General features: G+C 48.5%; 1 protein-coding gene across 2 annotated transcripts; it reads left to right on the top strand.

Moving 5' to 3' along the window:
- The first annotated feature begins 3,194 nt into the window (after positions 1-3,194).
- LOC104939753 (zinc transporter Slc39a7) lies at positions 3,195-9,080 on the top strand. Of its 2 annotated transcripts, none has more exons than XM_027286646.1 (8): positions 3,195-3,215; positions 5,210-5,697; positions 6,196-6,364; positions 6,771-6,848; positions 6,940-7,074; positions 7,162-7,275; positions 7,942-8,138; positions 8,219-9,080. In XM_027286646.1, the coding sequence occupies exons 1-8, from the start codon at positions 3,212-3,214 to the stop codon at positions 8,471-8,473; spliced, it is 1,440 nt and encodes a 479-aa protein (XP_027142447.1). In that variant the 5' UTR covers positions 3,195-3,211; the 3' UTR covers positions 8,474-9,080. The 2 variants fall into 2 exon arrangements, with proteins under 2 accessions (XP_027142447.1, XP_010754607.2); XM_010756305.3 differs by lacking the exon at positions 3,195-3,215 and adding an exon at positions 3,255-3,546.
- The last annotated feature ends 2,604 nt before the right edge of the window (positions 9,081-11,684 follow it).

Genomic DNA, 11,684 nt, shown 5'->3' with positions numbered 1-11,684 from the left:
CCTGTTCAGAGACATGACAAGTGTCAGATTGTCTGCACATACGCTCCAGCCTGCCGGAGATCGCAGTGACCGCTGCTGGGTGCTCGGACCTACGTCCCCTTTTGGCCAAAATAACTGGACGTGGTGAGATCCATCCCGAGCCGTAAGACAAGAAGTATTGCCATCATCATGGCGTCAGCGGATCTCCTCATGCACTCTGCCAGTGGCTATGCTGGTGCGGCTGCCTGCAAGATGCACGCCTGCGCCGAGTGCCCTTCATCCTGCCTGTTGTACCCTGGCCCTCTCTAGCGGTCATGCTCTCGTGTTGTCCCTGGCACATCGTCTACTATCAGGACGACAGAATTAGATCTGAACGCGGCTGCAAAACAACTTCACAAGCTTACTCGCAGTGTGGTCGTAGAAAGGGAGAAACCAAGAGCTTGAACGGCCAGGGTGTTGGTCCACACCTGCTTCTGGAATGTTACACACACCCCTGTGCTCCTGACAATGTCCAAGACGGTTGAAAATCGGAATACTGACAGGTTAAAGTAGAGTCTGGTATAAAATGCAATTGCAATTTGGCATTTCGTCATCTACTGTGCTTGTTGTCTTGCCTCAGTTCAGCCGTGTCCTGGTGGCTTGGTTTCGTGGTGTCCACCCCCACCGTGTGTAAACCTTCAATGTCTATTTTTCCCACCCGTATCCAGAGGTACACCAAGACCTGTTCATGTCCGGAGGCTGTATGACGGAGACCTGTTATTGAGCAGTCTCTGCTCCTCAAACAACCCGATGTCGAACATCCAGACCAAAGCACACAAGACACAAGAAGTAAGTTTTTTTTCACGTTTAGAGTTTGCGGCTTCCTCTGCAACCAATCGAACCTGGTGTCCGAAAAAATTTTCAAAAATCCTGGTACTGTCAAACGATTTCAAGCCATCTGAAACGGCGTGAATATAGACTGCTGTGTGCGAACCATGTGGCACGAGACTACGGACGAGCATGATGAACTCTTATAGATCTGTAGGTAGTGTACCACAGACTCTTTTGATTTCCTATTATGTCTTCTTGGTCTTCCTTTTAACTCCTGTTGATTTCCTCACAGTTCGCTCTTTGTGTTTGTTTCTCACTGAAACACTGCAGAATGTGACAAGTAAAGACGCAAAAATCGGACCAAAGTTCAACGATTTTCACCTTCGAAGACAGCCCATATCTTACTATCGACGTTGAAACGATGCCCTCAAACATGCGAACGAGCAATTCAGGGAGTCACCTCCAACGATATACGCTAGACCTTGTGGAAATTCGTCACAGAAGTTTACAGGTAAGAACCATGCCGCAATTATTTTGAGTGTTAAATGTTAAAAGTCAAGCGAGGAACACATTTTCTGACGGGAAGCGATTCGTGTCATTTTCTGTCGATTAGCACTTCACAAACATGGATGATAAGCTTCTTCAAAAGAAAGCCATTGGCGAAGCCAATGTCCCCGATCAGAAGATCAGTAAAGACGCCGGTATGAAGAGTTGTCTTGTGGTCACCACCTCCCTCAAGGGAACATATATTTTTGTGGTTCACTTCAAGGTATAAAGATTTTTGTTCGCCGCACAAGAAAGAGATGGTCTCAGGGAGTAAAGAACCCCAGAAAGTTTAACATTTGATATGGACCTTTCTTACAGTTTTTTAGTTCATATTTAGAGATGTGATCTTCCTATTCAAACTCAATCCTGTGAAATGTCAGTTTCATGACTTGCTATTTGTCACTCTGCAGGGTCATGTTCGTTACTACCTTCTGGGATGGAAACTCATTATTGCCAAATATTACAACCCGCTGGCAGAGGGAGAGGAACGAGAATGAGCTGAAAGCGGAGATCAGGTGAGATGAAAAAGAAAGTAACACTTTGGTGCATGTGATCCTCAGTATTCTCAAATGGTAAACAAAGCAACTGTGCTTGTTTCCTCCAGAGAGAGAAACACAACACTATCTCCTGGCGTTAGACGGGGACAACGGCGTCCAGCCATCCGCTGTGAATGCTGTCTCATAGATGTCTGAAAATGTACCACGTGTCGGGGCAGCGTGTGGCAGGATTCACCCCACGGGATCAGGTGGGCACAATTGTACAAAGATGAAAGGAAATGGGAACAAGAGTATTGTAATGTAAAGTGACCATAGTGTGAGAAATATTACTAAGAAAGTGACTATTATATAAATAATTATATTATTGCAAGAGTAGTGACTATGATATAAATAATAACAGGTGTAGGTTAATGAAAAGGTGGAGGTTTGATTTTAGGGACCCAGTTTTCCTCGTGCTAGTCACTGAAGCCACACTGCATGTGTTTATTATTTATTGATTAATGATTCATGTCGCAGTCTGGAGCACTAACCAAACAGAGCTGCGTCCTGTTCTCCTGCAGGAGCATCCTGTTCTCCTGCAGGAGCATCCTGTTCTCCTACATCCTGTTCTCCTGCAGGAGCATCCTGTTCTTCTCCTGCAGGAGCATCCTGTTTTGCTGGAGCATCCTGTTCTCCTACATCCTGTTCTCCTGCAGGAGCATCCTGTTCTCCTACATCCTGTTCTCCTGCAGGAGCATCCTGTTCTCCTACATCCTGTTCTCCTGCTGCTGCTCCTGCAGGAGCATCCTGTTCTCCTACATCCTGTTCTCCTGCTGTTGCTCCTGCAGGAGTATCCTGTTCTCCTGCAGGAGCATCATGTTCTCCTACATCCTGTTCTCCTGCAGGAGCATCACGTTCTCCTGCAGGAGCATCCCGTTCTCCTACATCCTGTTCTCCTGCAGGAGCATCATGTTCTCCTACATCCTGTTCTCCTGCAGGAGCATCCTGTTCTCCTGCAGGAGCATCATGTTCTCCTACATCCCGTTCTTCCCGTTCTCCTGCAGTAGCATCACGTTCTCCTGCAGGAGCATCCCGTTCTCCTACATCATGTTCTCCTGCAGGAGCATCATGTTCTCCTACATCCCGTTCTTCCCGTTCTCCTGCAGGAGCATCCCGTTCTTCCTGTTCTCCTGCAGGAGCATCATGTTCTCCTGCAGGAGCATCATGTTCTCCTACATCCTGTTCTCCTGCAGGAGCATCCTGTTCTCCTGCAGGAGCATCCTGTTCTCCTGCAGGAGCATCCTGTTCTTCCTGTTCTCCTCCTGCTGCTGAGTCAAAACACTAGATTGATCTCGCGAGATTTCCACTCTGACCTCCTTCACAGATCTGCGTTTATCAGCATGTGTGAGTGTTAAACACACACACACTGTGACAAACTACACACACCTGTACGTCTGAGGGAAGGCGGCGAGGGACACACACACACACACACACACACACACACACACACACACACACACACACAGTATTGGAACACTCCCCCTTCCCGCGAGATTTGGAGTTGAGCAAACGCCACGTCTGTGTTCGTCTCGCCTCACATCCACGCAGACAGACAGACAGCGGACAGACAGACAGACAGCAGCCGTCTATCGGACACTTCTGACCGCGGACAGAGAGCGACCCTGTCCCCATCCAGCGGGCCCCGACAGGCGGTGACATATCCCGACACGACCCGGTAAGAGTGCTCCGTGCGCGGCGCAGCCAGGCCGCTGCTCCGCTGTAGCAACACGTTAGCAGGTTAGCAGCTAACTAGCCGGCTAACAACAGACTGAGTGTTTGAACAGATTAATTAACATAATGACTAACCTCATTAACATAATGATTGACCTCATTAACATAATGATTGACCTCATTAACATAATGTGATTAACTTAGACAACCTTCATCTGTGCAACAAACACGAGCTCAGTCACAGTCAGCTGATGAAGACTGTAAGACAGACTGTAAGACAGACTGTAAGACAGACTGTAAGACCTCAGACTGTAAGACCTCAGACTGTAAGACAGACTGTAAGACCTCAGACCTCCTCAGGCTGAATGCAAACATGATGCACTGTGTTTAAATACATTACCTTCACTTCCATGACTCTCTGCAGCTGCACTGAGAGCAGTTACATTTATTCACAGGATCTAACAGAGATGGGACAAAGTATGTGGAACTCCTTCACACCCAGGAGGCTGGATTCAGACAGGATTCAGGACTGGATTCAGACAGGATTCAGACTGGATTCAGACAGGATTCAGGACTGGATTCAGACAGGATTCAGGCTGGACTCAGGCTGGATTCAGACAGGATTCAGGCTGGATTCAGACTGGCATCAGGCTGGATTCAGGCTGGATTCAGACTGGAGTCAGGCTGGAGTCAGGCTGGAGTCAGGCTGGAGTCAGGCTGGATTCAGGCTGGATTCAGACAGGATTCAGGACTGGATTCAGGACTGGATTCAAGGCTGGCATCAGGCTGGATTCAGGCTGGATTCAGGCTGGATTCAGGCTGGATTCAGACTGGAGTCAGACTGGATTCAGACTGGATTCAGGCAGGATTCAGGCTGGATTCAGGACTGGATTCAAGGCTGGCATCAGGCTGGCATCAGGCTGGATTCAGACTGGATTCAGGCTGGAGTCAGGCTGGAGTCAGGCTGGATTCAGGCAGGATTAAGGCTGGATTCAGGCAGGATTCAGACAGGATTCAGACAGGATTCAGGCTGGATTCAGACTGGAGTCAGGCTGGATTCAGACAGGATTCAGGCTGGATTCAGGCTGGACTCAGGCTGGATTCAGACAGGATTCAGGCTGGATTCAGACTGGATTCAGACTGGAGTCAGGCTGGATTCAGACTGGACTCAGGACTGGATTCAGGCTGGATTCAGACTGGACTCAGGCTAGATTCAGGCTGGATTCAGGACAGGATGCAGACAGGATGCAGACAGGATGCAGACAGGATTCAGGACTGGATTCAGGACTTGACTCAGGCTGGATTCAGGGGCAGAGCTTTTTCCTCTGCCTTCATTTCAGTGCCGGTGTGCAGAGGTTGATCCAGATCCCGGAGTTTGACGTCACGTCAAGCCAATCAGACACTCCGATCAGTGAAACCTCCACAGACAGCCTGAAATGTTTCCTGAAGCAGAGACTATCCAGATACATGAAGAAGTTTAATTAGCTCCGATCTGTCTGGATGCAGTCTGCAGCTACACCACTAGATGTCACTATGCACGCTGGTCCTTTAATGCCACAGAAAGAGTATTTTCCAGTACACATGATACATGTATGATGATGTATCACAGTGTATTATCTTTGACCATGTGAGTTTTTATTGATTCTGTGTCTTTCTCTTTGTCACAGGGGGTAATATGGGCTGTGCACGTCTGCTGGCACTGACTGTGGCCACATCAGCAGTTCTCCTGTTAGTGCTTCATCCGGCCGGCTCTCATAGCCATTCCCATGGCGACCATGGCCACGGACATGGGCACCATCACCATGGACACGGCCACGGCCACCATCACCACGGTCACTCTCACGGAGAAGACGATCACCACGCCGACGTGAAGATGTTTCACGGAGCCAGCAAGTGGAGTGCCGAGGCCAACCTCCCTACTCAGGAAGAGGAGCACCACGGACATGCGCACGCTCACGACCACGACCACGGACACGCGCACTCTCACGACCACGACCACGGACACGCGCACTCTCACGACCACGGACACGCGCACGCTCATCAGGAGGATGTTGTCCGGGTGCACAAGGAGGAGAGTGGACACGGGCACTCGCACGGAGGGGAGAGGGTGAAGAGGGAGGCGGAGAAGAGGGATGTGGTGGAGCTCTGGACGCAGGTGAGAAGGTTGACTGTACTTGATTACAGTGTGACGTGTTTGATCCTCCTTCAGCAGCTCGCCGTGTTACTCAGGGTCGTGTTGGATGAGGTCTTTGTAGGTTCATGAATGTTCTGGAAACATTTTGAGAGTCTGGCCAGGCTGAACACACACGGTGAGCTAACAGGCTGATAAGAGAAACCTTTGCTTGGTGCCACTTTGAGGCAGCAGTTTCCTCATGAGAGAAGCATGCACCTCGTTTGGCAGCTTGTCCACGTTTCACTTCCAAACGTTGCGTCAGGTTCTGCTGTTCTTTTTGTTCTGAGCTGGATCTGTTACCAGCGTGACTCACAAACACACCTGGAGTCGATCACAGCGCTCGTCATAATCGTGTCAGATCCAGTTTGTGTGTTTACTGTGGAGTGTTTGTCTGGTTTAACCCTGTCTGCTGAGTTCTCTCCTCCTCTGTGAGCCTTGTTGTGTCTTGTTTCGTGAACTTCCCTCCTTCCCTGTCCGCAGGCTATCGGAGCGACCCTGCTGATCAGCGCGGCTCCTTTCCTCATCCTGTTCCTCATTCCAGTTCAGTCCAACAGCGACCAGCACCAGAACCTGCTGAAGGTGCTGCTGAGCTTCGCGTCGGGGGGACTGCTGGGTGACGCCTTCCTGCACCTCATTCCACATGCTCTGGGTAGGTCGCTCTGGTTTGAGGCTTTATTAAGATGCATTTGTAAAAAACCTAAATGAAATATATGCCCAGCTCATCGGTTTAAAAGGGGGCTGTGGCAGAGATGCTGCCCTCTCCTGGCATACAAAGGTTGTATTTCTAAACCGACCCTGTGAGGTCGCTGTAGCTGTCAGAGTTTCTGCCCCTCAAACGTCCGATCCTGTTCACACGAGCCAGCCGAGCTGTTTCTGTGTGACTCCTGACGCACAAACCCTCTTTTCAAACTTCCTCTCGATACAAAATCAGAATGAGCCGCTGACTGTGCAAAGTTTCTTGGTGCCTCAGATCGAGCTCAGACATCGATATAAATACCTGAAAGTTTCATCTGACGCTGACAGCGACGACCTTTTGTATCGTGTTTGTCCTGCAGAGCCTCACTCTCACCACGGAGAAGATCACGGCCACTCCCACGAAAGTGAAGAGTCACATGACCACGGTCACTCGCACGGTACGCATCAATCACCTTTTTCTGTTCATGCACTGTCCAACAATCAGCCAGTGCCTAAAATACCTTTTTAAACGTGTCTCCACCTGCACAGGAGCCGCCCACGGTCACATGATGTCAGTGGGTCTGTGGGTTCTCGGCGGGATCGTGGCCTTCCTGGTTGTGGAGAAATTTGTGCGTCTTTTAAAGGGAGGTCACGGACACGGACATTCCCACGGCCACTCGCACGGTACGCCGACACAAACTCGTCTGCAGAATATTTTCATCGTGTAACTCACTGAAACCCGGCAGCTGATGTTTGATGTGACATTTTCAGACGCTCCCAAAGAAAAGGACAGCGACGGAGAGGAAGAGAAGGAGAAGAAGAAGAAGGAGGGGAAAGGAGGCAAAGACGAGAAGGTGCCGAAGAAAGAGGAGAAGCAGAGCACAGGTGAGCACGGCGTCACCATGAAAAGGTCAGATGCCGACTCATACGTGGCGCTCGCTTTATTAGGTAGTGAGTTTTGTGTTAGCTGCACGTGTTCACGTCTCTAATTAACTCGTTAATTACTTTTATGAAACAGAGTGTGCTCTCAGTTTTACACCGTGGAAAAGTGAGAACAGAACTGAAACGTAGCTCGATTATTGTGGCACACACACACCTGTGTGGAGTGACGGCAGTCCAGCCCCGTTGGGCACAGCATGGCCCGCATGCCGGGATAACTGGCCTGGATCCGGCCCACGTTCTGTATCCACACACATGAAGTTCTGCACACTGACACACAGGTTGTTGACAGTAGTTCAGCTGAGCGACCTCGACATCGTTAGACAAACAGAGCAGGTGTTCTGAGTGATGATTGACAGGTAGATGATTGACAGGTAGAAGACTGCAGGACGTTACTGTAGCTGTCCCTCTTTTTATTTAGTGTGGACTTCTTGAACTCCGGGGATGTCCCTCGTTGACGAGTCACCATGGTCAACAAATGATTTGCATGAATACATAATCATAAAATCTCGCCCCGCACAGATTTCATGACCTCCATCAGTCGATCCTGTTCGCTTCACCCAGATCCGTGGATGGAGGCTTTATATAACTCATTTCTTCTCTCTGCTGCAGACATCAAGGTGTCCGGGTACCTGAACCTGGCAGCCGACTTCACGCATAACTTCACTGACGGCCTGGCGATCGGAGCGTCCTTCCTGGTTGGTCCGACGGTCGGCGCCGTCACCACCCTCACCATCCTGCTGCATGAGGTCCCGCACGAGATCGGAGACTTCGCCATCCTCGTCCAGTCGGGCTGCACCAAGAGAAAGGTAGCTGACCGCTGAGGTGTTTATGAACGTACGGATGAAGAGCGAATGGCTGCAGTAATCCGCTTCCTCTTTCCCATCAGGCCATGTGTCTACAGCTGCTGACGGCGCTGGGAGCTCTGGCCGGCACAGCTTGCTCCCTCTTGGCTGAGGGCGTGGGCGCCGCGGCCACCGCCTGGATCCTGCCGTTCACGGCCGGCGGGTTCGTTTACATCGCCACGGTGACCGTGCTCCCAGAACTGCTGGCGGGCCGCTCCAGTTTCGGTCAGTCTCTGTTGGAGATCCTGGCGCTGCTGTTCGGGGTCGGCATGATGGTGCTGATCGCCGAGTACGAGTGAGGCGCAGGTGGAGTGGACAGGAGCTCCTCGCAGTGAGGAGGACGGGGAGGGAAAAGGGTCAAAAAAGGTTGAAAAAAAAAAGGCGGTTTTAAGTAGAATTCAAGTGGATTATTCCTCCAGCGGTGTGTTGTCCTGTTTTTTTATGTTTTGGGACAAACTCCACCCGCTGATGGCGAACAGATGATTTTTTTTTGTTATGTGTTTAGCAGTTCGTGGTCACGTCCCTGATTTGTGTTGATGTTTCTATTTCGGCTTCGTGAAAACTGTCGAGCGGGAGAGAGACTGACAGCTGGAACAGAAACATCCTGCTGCAAGTGAAAGTGTTGCTGTCCATCGAGGGGCCTCCGTCACGACCATCGCTCCCTCCGTCACCGCACGGCTCATTCAGCTACAGCAGCTTGAACCGACGGCCGGTCGCCTCCAGTGGTCCGCTTTCTTTCCAAAGTCTCAGTCAGGTTTGCCGCTCTGTAAATCAACATTTCAGAGTTTGGTCGTGGAGCGCAGAGGAAGCGACGTGACCTACGTGTTCGCGTCCGTTTCCTCTGGAGCGATTGTTTAATTTTTTTACATTCCACAGAATAAAAGTAAATGTTGTGGCTTCTCCAGATTTTCATGTTTACTCTCGAATCATTTAACACTCCGACACAATCTATTTTTTTCTTGAATGATGAAATAAAGATTGATCGTTTTCAGATTTCAGCATCTTCTGTAATTAAAGACAAAACGAGAGATTTTTCTCTGCTGTGAACGAACCTGACCACACGAGGGAGCCTGAGGTGTTAAAGAAGCTGTATGGCTGTTGGATTACTGTAGTTAGAAGGAAACACTTGACCTGATATTTAAAACATGCAGGCCGGTCACCATCACCCCCACGTGTCTGTGAATCTGAAGCCTCACGAGGACGAATCGCACCAGTCTGAGCCGAGTGTGTGTTCTGCTTCCTATAAATGTGTGCAAAACACACACTCCTGTGTTTTTAAAAGATAATTCTAGGTTTGTGTCTTGAGGTGAGAGACTGTGTGAGAAGCGTCCCCATGTCATGATGCTGATGTCGTGATGAGTTCAGTTTTTGGAGGTCGTCTAGACCCAAAAAGATCAATCCTGCTTCCATCAGTCCATGAAATAATGTGCCGTTTCTCTTTAGGCCAGCCAGTGTGCTCTTTGGCTTCCTGCTGACAGCTTCACACAGGTGTCTTCTAAAATCCTTTTACCCGTACACGAAGTGAACACTGTGCATGCTATTTCAAATCAAAACATGGTATAAATGATAAACTCGTGATATTTTTGTAGCGGAGTACCTCGCAGTCTGGAGTAACAGGTTTGCTGTGACTCATGCACCTGCAGATCAGGTTGGGTCAGTTAAATCGAGTTGCTGGATTAATCTCGCATGAACTATAATAACTGTAAAAATAAACATAATTTAATCATTAAAAAAAATAAATGCGAGCCAAATGTGAACAAAGTTGTAGTTTTCGGCCATGCCAGCAGCGAGCTCTCATGGATGGTGACGGACTGAATCATCTTAAACACTGTGTGATTGAGTTTTACCTGAGGACAAACAAACTGTAGTTGAAGACGATTCTGGTTCAACTTTGAGTGCAGGAGTCTGCATCAATGCATCAAATCTACCTAAAGGTGGTTTAGAAATAAACGGGTAGCAGTCCAGTTCACGTCCATCCATTCATCCATCCATCTGTCCATCCATCCATTCATCCATCCAACTGTCCGTCCATCCATTCATCCATCCATCTGTCCATCCATCCATTCATCTGTCTGTCCATCCATTCATCCATCCATCTGTCCATCCATCCATTCATCTGTCTGTCCATCCGTCCATCCATCCATCCGTCCATCCATTCTTCCATCTGTCCGTCCATCCATTCATCCATCCAACTGTCCGTCCATCCATTCATCCATCCATCTGTCCATCCATCCATTCATCTGTCTGTCCATTCATCCATCCATCCATTCTTCCATCTGTCCGTCCATCCATTCATCCATCCAACTGTCTATCCATCCATTCATCCATCCATCTGTCCATCCATCCATTCATCTGTCTGTCCATCCATTCATCCATCCGTCCATCCATTCTTCCATCCATTCATCTGTCCGTCCATCCATTCATCCATCTATCCATCCAGCCATCCATCCGTCCATCTATCCATCCGTCCGTCCGTCCAACCATTATCCATCTATCCGTCCATCCAGTCAGCCAGCCATCCATCTATCCGTCCATCCAGTCAGCCAGCCGTCCGTCCGTCCATCCATCCATCCATCCATTCATCTATCCGTCCATCTAGCCAGCCAGCCATCCATCCATCCATCCGTCCATCCATTCATTCATTTGTAGTGGAACATCTCAGACATTTTTTCATCAGTGCCAGCAATGTGTGTCTGCCACAGCCCACAGAATCCTCTAAATAAGGACTGTCCTTTTCACTGCATTAGTCCTTAAGTTTAATAAGGTCAGCGACGTCCCCGATGAATGAGCGTTGGCTTTGCGTCACCTCTCGTGCACACACGTCAAAAACAGAGCTTTACAGTTTGCCGGCCGTTAATTCAGGAAACTCAGCTAATCTCCAAGACATTCCCTTTGGTGCTCTTATACTTTGTCTATTGACTATATAGTGAAGCTAACACGCAACTGTCTTAAGCCTGCATTCTTTCTAATGGCCAACAATGGGCAGTGCCATTAAAAAAAGTCTTACGGAGAAATGAGCCTTCTTCCCCCATTGATTCATGACCGTGGACAGTTTCCTCACGAGTTCATGATCTCAGTGTCTCAGCTTCAAGTCTTCTTCCACACAGCATGATGTCAGCATGTTATAGACGAGCTACACGTCATTCTCAGAGAGTCCGTCAGTTTGGTCAAAGTTTATATTTTATTTCCAGTAAATTAATGTTTCATTTTATGTTTTTTTTTTCCTTTTTTGGGATATTTTTCTTCATTTACTACATTTTTCTATGAAATGTCCAGTTACATCATTTGTCAGAGGTTACGAAGAAACTATCAGAAGCATTACTATGACTACTATAGACAGTCTATGTGGGGTGTGATCATACCTCTTTAGTCTTCAGTCATCAGTGGACTGGGATAAAACTGACCTTCAGTAAGATGCTAATAATATTGTGTGTTTTATATTGTTATTATATTTTTAATATTGTATATATATATATATATATATATATATATATATTTATATTATATAAC

This window comes from Larimichthys crocea, chromosome XIII, assembly GCF_000972845.2.
Source record: "Larimichthys crocea isolate SSNF chromosome XIII, L_crocea_2.0, whole genome shotgun sequence".
Lineage (NCBI taxonomy): Eukaryota > Metazoa > Chordata > Actinopteri > Sciaenidae > Larimichthys > Larimichthys crocea.
This window is presented reverse-complemented; position numbering and strand designations above follow the sequence as displayed.

Excerpts from the sequence above, each read along its gene's own strand:
- LOC104939753 (XM_027286646.1), top strand. Across the intron at positions 6,849-6,939 it reads TGACCACGGTCACTCGCACG|GAGCCGCCCACGGTCACATG; the intron begins GTACGCATCAAT and ends CCACCTGCACAG. Across the intron at positions 7,075-7,161 it reads TTCCCACGGCCACTCGCACG|ACGCTCCCAAAGAAAAGGAC; the intron begins GTACGCCGACAC and ends TGACATTTTCAG.